Here is a 19,770-nt window from a genome sequence, read left to right on the forward strand (position 1 = left end):
ATACAGTGCAGAAACAGGTCTTTCAGCCCATCTAATCTGTTCCAAACTGTTATTCTACCTCAACCAACCAACTGTGGACAAGTTGAGGTTAAAGCAGATACAACAATGGCTGTTAGACACATGAGTGTGCAAGGAATGGGGGATGTGGGTCATATGCATGCAGAAGGGATTTTGTTTAATTTACATCTTTTATTATCTGTTAATATTAGTGTTAATATTTTATGTGTTGCATGTAACATATGTACTGTGTTTTACACCTTGGTCATTGAAAGATGTTGTTTTGTTTGGTTGTATACATGTGGGCACGTGGCCAAGAGGCTGAGGCATTCGACTAGTGGTCTGAAGGTTGTGAGCCTCAGCCAAGGCAGTGTGTTGTGTCCTTGAGCAAGGCACTTAGTCACACATTGCTCTGCGACGGCACTGGTGCCAAGCTGTATGGGTCCTAATGCCCTTCCCTTGGACAACATCGGTGGCAACATGGGCAACTGCCAGTCTGCCATACAACCTTGCCCAGGCCTGTGCCCTGGAGAGTGAAGACTTTCCAGACGCAGATCCGTGGTCTCGCAAGACGAACGGATGCCTTAATACGATAAACTTGAACTTGAACGGTCAGCACGGGGAGTGTGGGCCAGGTTGCTTGTTCCTGAGCTGTACTGTTCCGTGGCCATTTCTGTGCATCAGTGGGACAAACGCAGCATAGCCACAAAAAGAAGCAAATAGTAAACACGAGAGATTCTGCAGATGCTAAAATCTAGAGTAACACACAAAATGCTGGAGGAACACAGCAGGACGGGCAGCACCTATGGAGAGAAATAACCAGTCGAAGTTTTGGACTGAGACCCTTCATCAGGACTGGAAAGGAAGGGGGCTGAAGCCAGAGTAAGAAGATAGTGGGGGTGGGGGGAGAATACAAGGCGGCAGGTGAGAGGTGAGACCAGTTGAGTGGGTGGGGGGGAGGGGAGTGAAGTGAGAAGTTGAGAGGTGATCGGTGGAAAACGTAAAGTGCTGAAGAAGGAATCTATAGGAGAGGAGAGTGGACCACAGGAGAAAAGAAAATGGGGGTGGGGGGGGGAATCGGAGGCAGGTGATGAGCAGGAGAGGAGATGGAGTAGGTGGGGGACAAATTTAGCCTAATGATCAGATCTCAACTTTCAAAAGGGAATTAATGGAAAGCTGTAAATATTGCACTTTAGGAGGGAGCCCTCTGGCATTTAGGGAGGGAACTCTCCAGCACTTAGAGAGTTCTTCACTTGGAGTGAGCCCTCTGGCATTGAGGGAGCTCTCCACAAGAATGGAGTCCTCTGGCAATGAAGGAGCTCCTCCATTCCCAGAGGCACTGTGGGAGCTCCACACGGAGTGAGCCCCCCAGGACTGAGGGAACTCCCCACTTGGAGGAAGCCCCCTGCCAGCCCTTCACTGGCGTCAGGCAGCCCAGTGGGGACCCTGAGACACCCCCTGACTGTGTGCCTCTCCTTACCTGCTGTGATTGTCAGCGCACTGGTTAGAATGTGGCAAGGCTCCTCTCGTCCTAGAACCTGTGGCGGTGTCAGTTACATGAAAATAACTTTAACTGGTCTATCCAACAAACCAGAGGCCTCGTTAAAATAGATGCCAGACAAGGAACACTTTTATGGTGTGAGTGCAAGGAGTGGAGATGGGGTGGTTGAGTGGGAGGGTGTTGGGAAGGGTGGGCAGGCTTTGTTGGCACTGGAAGCATGGCAACACTTGCAGGCTGCCCCCAGCACAAACAGCACTTTTCACTCTATGTTTCAGTAGACATGTGATTAATAAATCGGATTCTGAATCTGATGGAGGGTAAGGTCAGGGGGGAGTTATTGAACTGTGGAGGGAGAGTGTGGGGAGTGATAGGGGGGCAGAGGGGGAATTATAGAACCATGATGAGAGGGGATGTTGGGAGAGTGGGTGGTGTGCGAGGGGGGTTAGAGGGGGAATTATTGAACCATGGAGGGAGGGGACAGTGGGAGAGTGGTGGGGGAAAGGTCGGAGGGAGACGGACTGTGGAGGGTGAGTGGGGTGTGTAAGGTCAGAGGAGGCCTGCGACAGTGAAGGGAGGTGAGTCGACTGGACATTAGGACAGACACGGTGAACGGGTTGGCATGGATTGGAGCATTTTGCGATTCGGATGATTTAATGCAGACATGGTCTGTCAGCAGTGAGGAGTGCAAATTTGTTTCGGAAGTTGGTAAGAGACCTGAAGTAGACTGGCTGTCTCCTGCTGCCCGAGAGAGTTCCTCTGGTGGGGTTGGCTTCCACTGCTGACAGCGCTAAACATTTCTTTACCCTGTCTGTCAGTCTGAGCCCAGTCCCGTGCCATGTTTAAAGCTGCAGGCATTTAGAGGTCACTTCCAAGCCCGTGCAGGACTCTCAGGCACGTTTTCTCGGTCAGATTTCTGTAGCTGCACTCCATCCGCTGCACACGCTGAAATCATCTCTGTTTATTCCCCTCTGTTACTCCTGCCTGACCTGCTGAGTTCCTCCAGCATTTTGTCTGTGTTACTCGGAGATGTCCGCTGTGAGTAAATTCCTGGAGTGAACTGTTTGCCCATTTGGGAAGCTGGATTAGTTGTCCCAGACCAACGCACATAATGCTGGAGGAACTCAGCAGGTCAGGCAGCATCTATGAAAAGGAGTAAACAGCCAACCCTTTGGGCCGCGATCCTTCATCTGGACTGGAAAGGAAGAGGGAAGATGCCAGAATATGAAGGTGGGAGGAGGGAAAGTTGGACAAGCTAGAAGGTGACAGGTGAAGCAGATAGGTGAGGAATGAGGGGAATGAAGTAAATGACTAAATTTACATGCCTCTGCAGCTTCTTTCGGTCCTGTGCAGTAGCCCACCCGCCCCCCCATACCAGACAGTGATGCAGCCTGTCAGAATACTCTCCACGATACATCTATAGAAGTTTTTGAGTGTATTTGTTGATATGCCAAATCTCTTCAAACTCCTAGTGAAGTATGGCTGCTGTCTTGCCTTCTTTATAACTACATCGATATGTTGGGACCAGGTTAGATCCTCAGAGATCTTGACACCCAGGAACTTGAAGCTGCTCACTGTCTCCACTTCTGATCCCTCTATGAGGATTAGTATGTGTTCTTTCGTCTTACCCTTCCTGAGATCCACAATCCACAATTAGTCTTACTGACGTTGAGTACCAGGTTGTTGCTGTGGCACCACTCCACGAAGTTGGTATATCTCACTCCTGTACGTCCTCTCGTCACCATCTGAGATTCTACCAACAATGGTTGTATTGTCAGCAAATTTATAGATGGTGTTTGAGCTGTGCCTAGCCACACAGTCATGTGTATACAGAGAGTAGAGCAGTGGACTAAGTACACACTCCTGAGTTGCGTCAGTGTTGATTGCCAGCGAAGAGGACGTGTTATCACCAATCCGCACAGCTTATAGTCTTCTGATTAGGAAGTGGAGGATCCAATTGCAGAAGGAGGTACAGAGGCCCAGGTTCTGCAACTTCTCAATCAGGATTGTGGGAATGATGGTGTTAAATGCTGAGCTATAGTCAATGAACAGATCCTGATATAGGTGTTTGTGTTGTCCAGGTGGTTTAAAGCTGTGGGAGAGCCATTGAGATTGTATCTGCCATTGACCTATTGTGGCGATAGGCAAATTGCAATGGGTCCAGGTCCTTGCTGAGGCAGGAGTTCAGTCTAGTCATGACCAACCTCTCAAAGCATTTCATCACTGTCGATGTGAGTGCTACCGGGCGATAGTCATTAAGGCAGCTCACATTATTCTTCTTAGGCACTGGTATAATTGTTGCCTTTTTGAAGCAAGTGGGAACTTCCGCCCGTAGCAGTGAGAGTTGAAAACGTCCTTGAATACTCCCGCTAGTTGGTTGATACAGATTTTCAGAGTCTTACCAGATACTCCATCAGGACCTAAACCTTGAGAGGGTTCACTCTCTTTAAAGACAGCCTAACATTGACCTCTGAGACAGAGATCACAGGGTCATCAGGCGCAGCAGGGATCTTCACAGCTGTAGTTGTGTTCTCCCTTTCAAAGTGTGCATAGAAGGCGTTGAGTTAATCTGGTAGTGAAGCATCGCTGCCATTCATGCTATTGGGTTTTGCTTTGTAGGAAGTAATGTCTTGCTAACCTTGCCAGAGTTGACGTGCATCTGATATCACCTCCGACCTCATTTGAAATTGTCTCTTCGCCCTTGAAATAGCCCTCCGCAAATCATACCTGGTTTTCTGGTACAGGCCTGGGTTGCCGGACTTGAATGCCACAGATCTAGCCTTCAGCAGACGACATACCTCCTGGTTCATCCAGGCTTTTGGTTTGGGAATGTACAGTAAGTCTTTGTAGGCACACACTCATCCACACAGGTTTTACTGAAGTCGGTAACAACTGCAGCATACTCATCCAGGTTCGAAGATGAATCCCTGAATACAGTCCGGTCCACCGATTCAAAGCAGTCTTGTAGGGGCTCCTGTGCTTCCCTTGTCCATACCTTCTTGGTCTTCACTACTGGTGCTGCAGTCTTCAGTCTCTGCCTATACTCAGGGAGTAGAAGTATAGCCAGGTGATCAGACTTCCCGAAGCGAGGGCATGGAATAGCACGGTAGGCATTCTTGTTGGTGGTGTAACAATGGTCCAGTGTGTCGTTTCCTCTGGTATTGCAAGTGATCTGTTGATGGTAATTGCTTAGTGATTTTGTCAGACTGGCCTGGCACAGGCCTGGAGGGGAAGGAATCTGATAGGACAGGTGAGTGGACCGTAGGAGAAAAGAAAGCAGGAGGGGACCCAGGGGGAGGTGATAGGTAGGTGAAGAGTAATAAGAGACTAGAGTGGGGAATTGAGGAAGAGGGAAAGGGGAGGGGAGGTGCTCGACAAAGCGGTCTTCCAACCTACGTTAGGTCTCACCAATGTCGAGGAGACTGCACCGGGGACAGTCGAATACAATAAATAACCCTGGAAGATTGGCAGGTGAAGTGTTGCTTCACCTGGAAGGACTGTTTGGGCCCCTGGATGGAGGTGCAGGAGGGGTTGAGTGGGCTGGTATTGCATTTCTGTTGCTTTCAGGGATAAGTGCCAGGAGGAAAAATAGTGGGGAGGGATAAATGGACAAGGGGATCACAGACGCAGCGATCCCTGTGGAAAGTTAAGAGTGAGAGGGAGATGAAAAAGTCCTTGTTGGCAGCATCTTGTTGAAGATGGTGGAAATTGCAGAGAACGATATGTTGGATGTGAAGGCTCATGGGGTGGGAGGTGAGGACAAGAGGAACTCTATCCCCATTAAGAAGGTGGGAAGATGGTGTGAGCACAGATATCTGGGAAATGGAGGAGATGCAGTTGAGGGCAGCTTCAATGGTGGAGGAAGGAAAGCCCGGTTCTTTGAAGGAGGAGAACATCTCTGATATCATGGAAGCCCAGAGCCCTGATTCATTATTTAATTTCGGGAGGGAGGGAGAGAGAGAGAGAGAGAGAGAGATTTATTTATTTATTTATTTAAGGGCCACTCTCTACGTATTTTCTGTGGTAAATTTGTCCACCAACATCTCCCATTCAGTTCTGTTCTGTCAAAATCACTGGGCATTTTATGTGAATACTTAAGCTGTTAATGAATTTCACTGGAGTTTATTAATGTAATTTCTAGATTGGGCACTGGGAAAGGAGCAGAGTGTTAACAATGGAAGCTTTAGAGAAGGTGCAGAGGGGATTTACCTGGATTATGGAGCATGTCTTATGAGATCAGAATGTACAGTGATAAATTTATGAGGAGAGGTTGAATGAGCTGGGGCTTTTCTCTTTGGAGCGAAGGAGAATGAGGGGTGACTTAATGGAGGTGTCTAAGATAATAAGAGGCACAGATTGAATGGACAACCAGAGACCTTTTCCCCAGGACGGAAACAGCTAATATGAGGAGGCATAATTTAAAGATGATTGGAGGAGAGTATAGAGGGATGTCCAAGGTACTGTAAATGTTTACACAGAGAGTGGTGATTGCATGGAATGTCCTGCCGTGGTGGATGAAAGAAAAACCGAGGATTATTTAGGAGGGAATGGTTCACACATCTTTTCCATAATGAGCGAACCAGAAAGGACCCATCTCATTTCTCATATTTCCTTACGACCAAGGAGCTGGTCAGCACAATGCTTTACAGAATGAGCAACCCGGGTTAATTTCCTGCTGCTTTCTGTACGGAGTTTGTACGTTCTCCCCATGACCATGTGAGTTTCCTCCCACAGTCCAAAGATGTACCGGTTGGTAGGTTAATTGGTCATTAGGGTTAAATATGGGCTTGCTTGAAGAGCTGGAAAGGTCTATTCCAGATTGTATCTCAGTAAATTAATTAATGGATTAATTAAGAGGCCATTTGGTCTGAGGAGTTTATGCTGACTCTGAGAGCAATCACACTAGTCTTAATCCCATCATTCCTTTCTCTCGTATTCCTCTCAACCACCAACCCTCACCCCCCGACCCCGCCCCGTCTCCCAGTGCCCAGCTCACAGGGGCAACATTAACCTACCAGCTCTTGGAGAGAGAAAATTTAAGTTAACCTTTCTGGTCAGTGACCTTTCTTCAGTTGGAAACCGAGCATGCTTTGAGTTGGAACAAAAGGCCTTCTCACCCATGGCCTGTGGCAGCTACAGGTTTCCTTTACCAAGGACTTCCCTTTTCCTCCTGTCGAATGGAAGCTCGCTGTGTTCGATGTGGCTGTTCCACCCCCAGCTGTTGCTCATAGCTTTCCGAGGCTCAGGAATATCTTTGCACCTCCTCTTTCCAAGTAGAAAGAACTTTTCTGGACCGTTTTCAAAAAGAAAATAAGCATTTGGCTTTAAGAAAGCATCATCTGAGCCAAGGCACTCAAATCAGCCTCATTTTCCATAATTGGGAACATACAGGATACTTGGCATTATTGACAGATTCCATGCAAAGCAAGATCTGTTGAGGTCTTAGGAACAGCAGTTTGGCCTGATTGAGGCTGTGGTGTAAGAAGGATCTCCTGGACCTAGTGTAGATGGGTCAGAATGGCCCAGAAGCGCATGAAGGACAGCAGAAGCCACAGAATGCAGCCACATGGCCCAAAGGATAAGGCATCTGACTTTGGCTTTTCATTTGTCAGCAGAAATGTTTTGAGAGACTGGACTGATGCTCCTTCCCCCGGATTTCAGAAGCGACTGTTTGAAGCTATCCACACACCCCTCTGAATGTGGACGACATGGGGGTGAGTGGAGGTGGTTGATTTCACTGTTGCGGCAGAATACAACAAGCTGCTGTGGACTGAATGAATGCCGTTTTCAGAAACAAGCGTTTCTGGCATCCAGAGTGGCTGAAGACCTGAAGCAGCTGCTGAATGGAAGCCTCTGTCATCGTTGACTTTATGGATAATATTTCTGGCCATTTGGAATAAGCAACAATCGGTGCAAGATAAGTACATCTGTTGATTGGGCCAGTGAAGTCAATACTAGACTCCAAAGTCTGGTAGCCTGTGGCCATGGATGTGGGTCAGCTCTACCTGGATACTTTGCTGCCACAGAGCACTGACTACACTGCCTGCATACAGATGCGATATCTTCATCTCTGCCTGGCCAGTGCCCAAAGCTTCTCACCAGGGCTTTCATTCGACTGATGGCCAGGTGACCACGGTGGAATAGTTTCAGTACTTTTGGTCAAAATGTTCATGGAGTCACTATTCTGTCTCCAAACATTAGGCAGAAGTCACACGCACAACACGCTGGAGGAACTCAGCAGGTTGGGCAGCATCCGTGGAAACGAACAGTCAACGTTTCGGGCCGAGACCCTTTGCCAGGACTGAAGAGGGAAGGGGCAGAGGCCCTATAAAGAAGGTGGGGGGAGGGGGGAAGGAGAAGGCTGGTACGTGCCAAGTGAAAAACCAGTAAGGGGAAAGATAAAGGGATAGGGGAGGGGGAGCAGGGAGGGGACAGGCAGGAAAGGTGAAGCAGGAATAGGGGAAAGCACAATGGGTAGTAGAAGGAGGTGGAACCGTGAGGGAGATGATAGGCATTATCCTCCGCAACTTCCGCCACCTTCAACAGGACCCCACCACTAAGCACATCTTTCCCTCTCTACCCCTCTCCGCTTTCCGCAGGGATCAGTCCCACCGTGACTCCCTGATCCACCCGTCCCTCCCCACGGATCGCCCACCCGGCACTTATCCCTGTAAGCGTAAGAGCTACACCTGTCCCTACACCTCCTCTCTAGCCACCATTCAGGGCCCCAAACAGTCCTTCCAGGTGAGGCAACACTTCACTTGTGTGTCTGTTGGGGTCATCTATTGCATCCGGTGCTCCCGGTGCGGCCTCCTCTACATCGGTGAAACCCGACGCAGATTGGGGGACTGCTTCGTCGAGCACCTCTGCTCCGTCCGCCAAAACAGACAGGATCTCCAGGTTGCCATCCACTTCAACTCTGCTTCCCACTCCCATTCAGGTATGTCCATACATGGCCTCCTCTACTGCCATGATGAGGCTAAACTCATGTTGGAGGAGTAACACCTCATATACCGTCTAGGTAGTCTCCAGCCCCTTGGTACGAACATTGAATTCTCCAACTTCCAGTAATTCCCTCCCCCTCCCTTCTCCTATCCCTATTTCACTCTGCCCCCTCCCCCAGCTGCCTATCATCTCCCTCATGGTTCTGCCTCCTTCTACTACCCATTGTGCTTTTCCCCTATTCCTTCTTCACCTTTCCTGCCTATCCACTCCCTGCTTCCTCTCCCCCACCCCTTTATCTTTCCCCTTACTGGTTTTTCACCTGGAACCTACCAGCCTTCTCCTTCCCACCCTCCCCCCACCTTCTTTATAGGGCCTCTGCCCCCTCCCTCTTCAGTCCTGATGAAGGGTTCTGGCCCGAAACGTCGACCGATCTTTTCCACGGACGCTGCCCGAGCTGCTGAGTTCCTCCAGCGTGTTGTGAGTGTTGCTTTGACCCCAGCATCTGCAGAGTATTTTGTGATTAGGCAGAAGTCCACAGTTGAGAGAGATATGTGGCATCAATAGAAGGGTACAACATCTTCCTCATCTTTGACTGGCCATCGGTCAACAAGGTAGGATCTGCAGCCGTTTCTGCACTGATCTTGTCATCATGACTGGAAAACCTTCAGCAGCATCTAATACAACCTGGTAGAGTTTGCAATGGATTGAAATCGCAGCCATGATTGCATCTTCATTTTCATGAATCTTCTGATTCACAAGTCTGGAAAGGGCATTAGCCTGACCATGTTCCTGGGTTGATGTGTACTTGATTAAAAAATCGTATGCTAATAACATCATTGCTCACCTTTGCAGATAGTTGGCTGTATACACTGGGATGCCTTTCATAGACCTGAAGATGGACAACAGTGGCTTGTGATCAGTAAGCAGAGGGAAACGTCTTGTGGAATTTCCCCACAGCAACGATGATTCCCAGGGCTCCCTTCACAATTTATCCATAGCTCCTTTCTGCTGTGTTCAGTGATGTGGCAGCATGTGACAGCTTTTTCAGAACCATCAGGGAATATATGGGAAATATCAGCCCCCACCCATGATTGGACACATCCACTGGGCGATGATAGACAACTTTGGGTTGAAATGCATCAAGAGAAGGTTGGATGACAAGATATTCTCCACCTGGTCATAAGCCTCAAGGCATTGCTTGGATCATTTCCAGGTAACACCCTTACTGAGCAGGCATTGAATGGCTCCCTCAGCCGGTGCATTGCTGGGGGAGGTGCTGAACAGTGACTGGTCTTGCTCAAAGATGGAATGAAATCTGATGGCGGAGGCATTTTTCAAATAGCAGTGATGTCTTCAGGACCATGCTCACCTATGATGAATCCCTGATATTTAACTGAAGACATCGGGAGGCAACATTTTTCTGTGCAAAATCACAATTGTAGTTTGTTCAAAATGTGGTTGAAATGTTGGCATAGCTCTGTCTGATCTGTGCCCATCACAATGAAGTCATTGAGGTAAGTGGCAACACCATCATTACCACTCAGCATGGTGTCAATTAGCTGTTGGAAAATTGAAGAGCTGCCTTCACCTTAAAAGGCAAACGGAAAAAGGAAAACAACCCCTTATGTGTTGTAATGGTGAGAAGCTCTTGTGAATTTTCTACCACTTCTGCCTGGAGATAGGTTTCAGCCAAGTCCAACTTTGCAAAGTAGTGACCACCATTCAATTTTACAGAGATCTGCTGGTACCAGTAATGGGTACTGGTGTGTCTCCAGAGCTGCACTGAGACCACTTGAGAAATCTCTGCAGGAAACAGGTTGGACGTTGGTAAACGAGAAACAGGTTGGACGTTGGTAAACGGGAAACAGGTTGGACACTGGTAAACGGGAAGCAGGTTGGACATTGGTAAATGGGAAAGTGAATTGGACGTTGGTAACCGGGAAACAGGTTGGACGTTGGTAAATGGGAAACAGGTTGGACATTGGTAAATGGAAAAGTGAATTGGACGTTGGTAAACAGGAAACAGGTTGGACGTTGGTAAATGAGAAACAGGTTGGACATTGGTAAATGGGAAACGGGTTGGATGTTGGTAAATGGGAAATTGGTTGGACGTTGGTAAGCAGGGGAAATTGGTTGGACGTTGGTAAGCAGGAGAAGTGGGTTGGACGTTGGTAAGCAGGGGAAACAGGTTGGACATTGGTAACCAGGGGAAACGGGTTGGACGTCGGTAACCAGGGGAAGTGGGTTGGATGTCGGTAACCAGGGGAAATGGTTGGATGTTGGTAACCAGGGGAAACGGGTTGGTTGTCGGTAACCAGGGGAAATGGGTTGGACGTTGGTAACCAGGGGAAACGGGTTGGTTGTCGGTAACCAGGGGAAATGGGTTAGACGTTGGTAACCAGGGGAAATGGATTGGACGTCGGTAACCAGGGGAAACGAGTTGGATGTTGGTAACCAGGGGAAACGGGTTGGTTGTCGGTAACCAGGGGAAATGGGTTCGACGTTGGTAACCAGGGGAAATGGATTGGACGTCGGTAACCAGGGGAAACGGGTTGGATGTTGGTAACCAGGGGAAACAGGTTTGGCAAAAGGACCAGAGGCAGCTGCCAGAATGTACAGGGTGAACATTCAGTGAAAGAGATAAAATGGGAGGTTTGACATGCAAATCAGAATCGGAATCAGGTTTAAGCTTTACATATTTTCCGTAATGGTGGCATGGTAACATAGCGGTCAGCATAAAGTTTTGCAGTGCCTGTGACCTGGGTTCAAGTCCAGCCATCGTCTGTAAGGTGTTTGTATGTTCTCCCCGTGACTGTGTGGATTTCCTCTGGGTGTTCCGGTTTCCTCCCATATTCCAGAAACGTACGGGTTCAGGTTAGTAAGTTGAGGACATGCCATGTTGTTGCTGGAAGCGTGCCAGCACTTGTCAGCTGCCCCCAGTACATCCTCAGATTGCGCTGGTCGTCGACAGAAACAACACGTTTTACTGTATGTTTTGATGTGAAGAATAAAGGTAATCTAATCTGTCATCATAAAATTAAAATTAAACCTAGGCCTGTGTGGAAACACTGGGGCATCATCAACACTGTGAGATAGCTGAGCCAGCACAGTGAGATGAATGGCCTGTGGGTGGAGTGGATGAAACTAAAGGGGTGTACAGGGTATGAGCTGATTCACTGAGTTCCCTTTTGGCCACAGATGGACCCCTGGAGCTTCCCATCCTGCAGCTGATACCCGTCCTTCGCCAGGTGGTTTTCCAAGGGGACCGCCTGCCGCTTATGTGCACGGCCACCTACCTGGACAATAGCACCCGAGTGCTGTGGTACCACAATGGCATCCTGGTGCAGCCCGAGGAGGAGAATGGCGTGGTCATTATGGAAAGCCATGTTCACGATTGTTCTTTGATATCCAGGTAATGTATACCAGGAAGGACAACTGGAGTGCGTGGTATCAGAGCAGTTAGGGCAACAATGCCAGCTGTAAGATCGGCATTCAGTTCCTGCTGCTGTCTGTAAGGTGTCTGTACTTCTTCAGCTGACTGTGGTCTCCTCCCACAGTCCAAAGACGTACGGGTTCGGGTTAGTGAGTTGTGGGCATGCTACGTTGGCACCAGAAGCACGGTAAACCTTGCGGGCTGCCCAGCACAAACCTCACAGATTTGACTTGATGCAAACCACGCATTTTACTATATTTGGAATGAAAGAGAAGGTTGGTAGATCGGGTTGGTTGTTTGTCTGAAGGGTTGTTCACCAAGCCCGGAGGTCAGGTCGCAAACATTTCGTCACTAGTGGAGGTGACATCATCAGTGCACAATTGAGTGCTGATTTTGCCAAGTGCTCGCGTTTATATCCAGCCGACTCATTGTTCAGATTGGTTGGCTGCTGCACTGGCCGCTAGTCTCCACGGGGCAATTTACAAACCTGTGTGTCTGTGGGATTGGGACTGAGGCACGAGCTATGGGCACCTGAGGAACCAATGGTCACAGCGACCAATAAACCAGGGAAACGGGCCGGCGGAGATTACTCAGCGATCGGAGACTAGCGGCCAGCACGACAGCCAACCAATCACAACAACGAGTCGGACCAACATAAACCACACTCAGTTACACACTGGTGGGGTCTGCTCAGCTGGTGCTGAAATATTTGTGACCTAACCTCCAAGCTCAACGAACAACCCTACAAAAATTTCACTGTGTGTTTCGATATTTTGATGTCCATGTGACAAATACAACTTATCTCACCTGCTCTTGGCTGACTGTTCTGTAGGGCAGCGTAGAGAAGGCTGAGAGCCAGGCAGGCTGAGGGACCAGGCTTTATGCAAAGGGAACCTGAGAAGGAACATCCTCACTCGGAGCCTGATGCAGTGTGGGACAAGCTGCCATTGGAGGTGGTGAATGTGGGTCTGATTTCAATATGTCAGAGAAGTTTGGATATGTACATAAACAGGAGGGATATGGAGGGCGATGGGTCTAGGCAGAATACAAGTTTGGCACAGACTAGCTGGGCCAAAGGGTGTGTTTCTATGCTGTGGTGCTCTAGGTCAGCGTAACATTGTGGGCCGAAGAGCCTGTACTGTGCTATATTAAGATGCCTGTCTCTGTGCAGCGAACTGGTCCTCTCAAACATCTACCTGCTGGCCAGTGGAGAGTGGGAATGCGTCGTTGCAACATCGCGTGGGAACGCCTCGCTCAAGGTGGAGGTAGTGGTGATCGACACTTCTGCCACATACTGCCAGGCTGAGCGGGTTACCAACAACAGAGGGGACTTCAGGTGAGCGCACGATGTCAGTGTGATGTTGGCTGGAGGGTGGCTCACCCTGACGTTCATTGATCCATGAGGTTGAGGTGAGAAGGGGTCATTTCAAAGGAGATGTGAGGGGCACATTTTTACACAGAGAGTGGTGGGTGCCTTGAATGTGCTGCCTGGGGTGGTGATTGGCAGAAACATTTAAGTAGGCACATGAATGTGAGGAGAATGGAAGGATAAGGACATTGTGTAGACGGAGTTGGCCATTTGATCACTGATTTAATTGGTTTGGCACTATACGGTGGCCAAGGGGCCTGTTTCTGTGCTGTACTGTCCTATGTCCATGTTCTCTGTTCTTCCGGTCCGGTAAGTACCGCCGCTGTGTTTCTACCTACCTGACACCTCGACAGCCTTTGTGATCAACGAGATGTCCAATGCTGCCTATGCAGTGGTTCTGAAGACCTGCGAGTGTGAACCACCAGTGGCAAACAGGGTCCTGGGCTAGAAACGCCCGAGGCCAATTGCAGCCAGGTTAGAGGGGTTGGCTGAACGGTGAGACGAGTTATGTGCAACAGGTCCACACAGGTACAAGTTCTTCAGCTCCCAGTGTCCCTGACTAAATCCCATTGATCTGCACACAGTTTGTATCCATCAGTTTCCTGCCTCTTCCTGTCCCAGTGTAAATACCTCTTCAATGTTATTTATTATTATTTTGTTTTATTTACAGATAGAGTGTAGAACAGGCCCCTCCAGCCCAACGAGCTGCACAGCCCGAAAACTCACCTATTTAACCCCAGCCCAATCACAGGACGGTTTACAACGACCAACGAGTCTACTAACCGGTACAGTAGGAGGAAGCGAGAGCTGGAGGAAAGCCACACGGTCTCGGGAGAGCATACAGACTCCCAACTCGGACCCCCTCCCCCCCGAGCTGTAATAGTGTCGTGCTAACTGCTATACTACCGTGGCCCCCTGTTATTGCATCTGCTTCCATCACCTCCAGACACCCAGCGCTTTCTGTGCAGGAAGAATATTTGCATTTAAACTTGCCTTATTTTAGGGGCAGCACATTAACGTAGCGGTCAGCGTAACAGTGTACAGCGGCTGCGATCTGGGTTCAATTCCCACCACTGTCCGTGGTTCTCCCTGTGATCGCGTGGGTTTCCTCCAGGTGCTTCAGTTTCCTCCCACGTCCCAAAGACGTACCGGTTAGTAGGTTAATTGTTCACGTGGGTGTAATTAGGGTGTGTGGGCTTGTTGGGTGAGAAGGACTTGTTACCTTTCTGTATCTCTAAATCCATCTCCTGCCTTCTCTCCGTAACCTCTTATACCTTTATTAATCAAGAATCTCTCAACCTCCGCTGTAAATGTATCCAGTGACTTGGCCTCCAAAACCAACAGGGGCAAAGAATGCCACAGGTTCACCAACCTCTGGCTAAAGAAATTCCTTCTCGTCTCTGGTCAAAATGGATGTCTCTCTACTCCGAGGCTGTACCCTCTGATTCTAAGGTTCGTCCATCATCATCAGTGAAGACCTCGATACCATTAGTAGTTTTTACAAGGTCGAGTTGCTAGCTCGACACTCAACCCAGCATGGATGGAAAGCGTGCCCGGGAGCGGCCCGACTGGATTCCAACTGGGGAACCTTCGCTCCGGAGTCGTGTCGAGACTAGCGCGTGATTTGGATTTAAGTGAGGGAGAGTTGCGCAGCGTTGGCCTCATTCTCTCTTCCCAATTCCCATCTGGATCCAGTGGCAAGACAAGAGTCGAGACGGCTGGAGATGGGACTTGGCATGGTTCATGACCAGGACATCTGTATCTTGTCGTGCGCTACGCGTTCCATGACGCTTGCAGAGACCGCCTTTTTGACCGTTGGACCTTCCATTGATCTCGTCCGCTCAATCCGCTGGAGTCTGTCTTCACATACTGGGATAGACAAGTCCCTATCACACCGAGGCTTTGAGACCCGTCGGCTACCCTCACCTGGTTTAGCCGGCTTGTCGAAGCCGTTGCCCAGGGTGTGGCCGCTGTCGCATGCAAACAGCTACGGGGAGCCACTTGTGAGAGTTGTGAGAGTTGAGTGCCAGGTGGGGACAAACCACCCAGAAAAGGACGTGACATGTTCCCCACCAGAGGTGCTACTCCTCCCTGACACCCCAGACACCCCTCTGGTTCCAGACTCTCCCACTACAGGAAACATCCTCTCCACATCTACTCAATCAAGGCCTTTCAATATTCGATAGGTTTCAACGAGATCCCCCCCATTCTTCTAAACTCCAGCAAGTACATGCCCAGAGACATCAAACGCTCCCCATACAGTAACCTTTTCATTTTTGTAAGCCTCCTCTGAACCTTCTGCAATGTCAATACATCCTTTCTTAGATATGGGCCCAAAACTGTTCACAATTCCCTATTGTGGCCTTATAAAGCCTCAGCATTGCGCACCTCTTGCCATTTCTCCCCACCCGTCTATTACCTCTCCTTGGTGTCCCTCCTCCTTTACTTTCTCCCATGGGTCCCTCTCCTCTCCTATCAGGTACCTTCTTCTTTACCTTTTCCACCTATCACCTCCCAGCTTCTTACTTCATCTCCCTCACCCACCCTCCTGGCTTCACCTATCAGCTACCAGCTTGTCCTCCTTCACCTACCCTTATCTCCTTAATTTGGTATCTTCACCCTTCCTTTCTAGTCCCAATGAAGGGTCTCGGAACTGGACCATCGACTGTTGATTCCCCTCCATGGATGCTGCCTGACCAGCTGAGTTCCTCCAGCAATTTGTGTGTGTTACTCTAGATTTCCAGCATCTGCAGAATCTCTCATGCTCAGCGTTACATCCTTGCTTTTATACTCTGGAACAAAATGGATACTAACTTTGCATTTGCCGCTCTTGGTGGGAGCAGTAACTTCACTTTACAGAGAGAGGAGGTCTGCATCCCTGTCCGTGTGGGTCCAAGCTCCACTGATGTGGTGGATTCTGACCTGAGTCAGCTGTATCTCAACATCAGCAGCGTTTCCCAGCAGAACACGTCTAACATTGCCACCTAGAGGTGACGGGGCTGTGTGTAAACACCAGGCCTGTGACTGGGAACTAACTGGCAGGGAACAGTCAGTATGACAGGGGTATTGGCACAGGGAAAGCGGCAGAGTGAGACAGAAAACAGTGCGAGTTAATGGGATTAGTCTGGATGTGTAGGAGGGCAGCATAAATGTCACGCACAAAATCCTGGTGGAACTCAGCAGGCCAGGCAGTATCTATGGGAAAAAATGCAGTCGACTGTACTTTTTTTCCATAGCTGCTGCCTGGCCTGCTGAGTTCCTCCAGCATTTTGTGTGTGTTGCTTGGATTCCAGTATCTACAGATTCTCTCTTGAGCATTAATATCACAGACTGTTTCTGCACTCTGTGATACTGTGGGACAACGTTTCCTCTCTTTTACAGCTGCATGGACCAACCATTGTTCTGAGCAGGAGATTTTTACACGGCCTGAAAACTGTGCGGCACTTTAAATGTTTTTGCTTGTAATATGCATACTACGAATATTTAGAATGAAAATTGAAAAATCACATACTTTTATTTATTAATTGAAGGGTATAATGAAATACAATACAACAAAGGAAATCCTTCATGCTTCAGAAACTTTTTCCTGTCAGTCTTTATTACAGCTGCATGGTAACAAAGGCATGTGCACGGGAGCATTTCAGTTACTGTGTTACCACGCACATCTGCACATCTTACGGGGAACAGTGCTATGGGAAAAACGTACATCCAGACTATATGTACAGTAGTACGTTTAAGGCCTCAGTATTCCCTCATTCCCCACCCCTTGTCAACCTAGTTCTAGTTATGGGTGGCTGAATAGTCTGCTGCAGATCAGGGTGAACAGGCTTCAGTGGGAGAGTGGCCACTTCCCTTGGTTCTGGTGAAATGACAGGGTGGGAATTCTAGGAGTTGGTGGGATATGGTAGCATAGTGGTTAGTGTAATGCTTAACTCCTGTGTGAGAGAGTTTGTAGGTTCTCCCTGTGACTGTCTGGGTTTCCTCAGGGTGCACCAGTTTCCTCCCACAGTCCAAAGACAATAGACAATAGGTGCAGGAGTAGGCCATTCGGCCCTTCGAGTCAGCACCGCCATTCACTGTGATCATGGCTGATCATCCACAATCAGTATCCATATCCCCATAACCTTTGATTCCGCTATCTTTAAGAGCTCTATCCATCTCTTTCTTGAAAGCATCCAGAGACTTGGCCTCCACAGCCTTCTGGGGCAGAGCATTCCATATATCCACCACTCTCTGGGTGAAAAAGTTTTTCCTCAACTCCGTTCTAAATGGCCTACCCCTAATTCTTAAACTGTGGCCTCTGGTTCTGGACTCACTCATCAGCGGGAACATGCTTCCTGCCTCCAGCGTGTCCAATCCCTTAATAATCTTATATGTTTCAATAAGATCCCCTCTCAGCCTTCTAAATTCCAGAGTATACAAGCCCAGTCTCTCCAATCTTTCGACATATGACAGTCCCGCTATCCCGGGAATTAACCTTGTGAACCTACGCTGCACTCCCTCAATAGCAAGAATGTCCTTCCTCAGATTTGGAGACCAAAACTGCACATAATACTCCAGGTGTGGTCTCATCAGGGCCCTGTCAACTGCAGAAGGACCTCTTTGCTCTTATACTCAATTCCCCTTGTTATGAAGGCCAACATGCCGTTAGCTTTCTTCACTGCCTGCTGTACCTGCATGCTTATTTTCAGTGACTGATGAACAAGGACACCCAGATCTTGTTGTACTTCCCCTTTTCCTAACTTGACTCCATTTAGATAATAATCTGCCTTCCCATTCTTACCACCAAAGTGGATAACCTCACATTTATCCACGTTAAACTGCATCTGCCGTGCATCTGCCCACTCACCCACCCTGAACAAGACGTACGGGTTAGGATTACTAAGTTGTGGACATGCTATGTTGGCACAGGAAACATGGCGACACTTGGAGGCTGTTACCAGTACATCCTCAGACTGCGTTGTTCATTGACGTAAATGAAGCAGTTCACTGTTCGTTTCGATGATTCGATGTACATGTGACAAATAAAACTAATTTCTAACCTTTTATCTTTGAGCCTGTCCCCAGGGAGAGTTTCACTGACGTCTCACTGTTTGTTACCTGAGCAGGTGGCCACGCACATTAGCTGGGATCACTGTTTACCAACCGTGCCTGCAGTATCCGTACCCCTCCTCCTCCCTGGAGAGGAAGACATCCCGGAAGTGTAATCGCTCCGGAATGTGGGAAGAGGCTGATTACTCAGCGTGTCTGTACATCAATGATTACACCAGAGTCCTCTCCTCCTTCATCCTGGTAAATTCATATTTACTTCAAAAAAGCTCAAAGTAAATTTATTATCAAAGTACACATATGTCACTATATACAACCCTGAGATTCATTTTCTTGTGGGCATTCACAGAAAGTACAAAGAAACATGATAGAATTAGTGAAAAACTACACACAACAAGATGGACAAACAACTAATATGCAAAAGACAACAAACTGTGCAAGTACCAAAAATACAAAATAATATTAAAAAATAAATAAGCAATAAATATGAAGAACAAGAAATGAAGAGTCCTTGAAAGTGAGTCCACAGGATGTGGGAACAGTTCAGTGATGGGGCAAGTGAAGTCAAGTGAAGTTATCCACGTCAGTTCAGGAGCCTGATGGCTATAGGGTAATAACTGTTCCTGAACCTGGTGGTGTGGGACCTGATGGTTGAGGGGTAATAACTGTTCCTGAACCTGGTGGTGTGGGACCTGATGGTTGTAGGGTAATAACTGTTCCTGAACCTGGTGGTGTGGGACCTGACGGTTGAGGGGTAATAACTGTTCCTGAACCTGGTGGTGTGGGACCTGATGGTTGTAGGGTAATAACTGTTCCTGAACCTGGTGGTGTGGGACCTGATGGCAGAGGGGTAATAACTGTTCCTGAACCTGGTGGTGTGGGACCTGATGGTTGTAGGGTAATAACTGTTCCTGAACCTGGTGGTGTGGGACCTGATGGTTGAGGGGTAATAACTGTTCCTGAACCTGGTGGTGTGGGACCTGACGGTTGAGGGGTAATAACTGTTCCTGAACCTGGTGGTGTGGGACCTGATGGTTGTAGGGTAATAACTGGTCCTGAACCTGGTGATGTGGGATCTGATGGTTGTAGGGTAATAACTGTTCCTGAACCTGGTGGTGTGGGACCTGAGACTCCTGTACCTTCTTCCTGATGGCAGCAGTGAAAGAGAGCATGGCCTAGATGGTGGGGGTCCTCGATGATGGATGTTGCTTTCATACAACAGCACTCTGTGTAGATGTATCCCCCTTCAGCTTTGCCTTGAGGGATAGAGTCCCCTCCCCTGCAGTGTGGGGGGTGATGCGCCCCCATGCGGTGAAGGACACAGTGAGTACATCACGTCAAAGTAGACCAGCTCCGTTCTCCCCCTGTACCATCCACCCTCTCATTCAGCACCACGGCTGATTTTTGACCTCAGTATCATATTGCTGCACTAACCCCACATCCCCCAGTTCCCCAAACGTCCTAACCCTTATCGAGCCT

The 19,770-nt window shown here is 48.7% G+C and overlaps 1 protein-coding gene across 2 annotated transcripts in view; it reads left to right on the forward strand.

Moving 5' to 3' along the window:
- The window catches only part of adgra2 (adhesion G protein-coupled receptor A2), a 204,245-nt gene that overhangs the window by 127,775 nt on the left and 56,700 nt on the right, over positions 1-19,770 (forward strand). Inside the window, exons 1-4 of one of the 2 annotated variants that reach the window (XM_072266812.1) lie at positions 4,260-4,331; positions 11,639-11,852; positions 13,045-13,209; positions 18,351-18,534. In XM_072266812.1, the coding sequence (XP_072122913.1) occupies positions 4,325-4,331; positions 11,639-11,852; positions 13,045-13,209; positions 18,351-18,534 (570 nt within the window). In that variant the 5' untranslated portion in view covers positions 4,260-4,324. Of the gene's footprint in view, positions 1-4,259; positions 4,332-11,638; positions 11,853-13,044; positions 13,210-18,350; positions 18,535-19,770 lie in introns of those variants that run through there. The other variant, XM_072266811.1, reaches the window with a different exon arrangement.

Source organism: Mobula birostris, chromosome 8 (genome assembly GCF_030028105.1).
Source record: "Mobula birostris isolate sMobBir1 chromosome 8, sMobBir1.hap1, whole genome shotgun sequence".
Taxonomy (NCBI): domain Eukaryota; kingdom Metazoa; phylum Chordata; class Chondrichthyes; order Myliobatiformes; family Myliobatidae; genus Mobula; species Mobula birostris.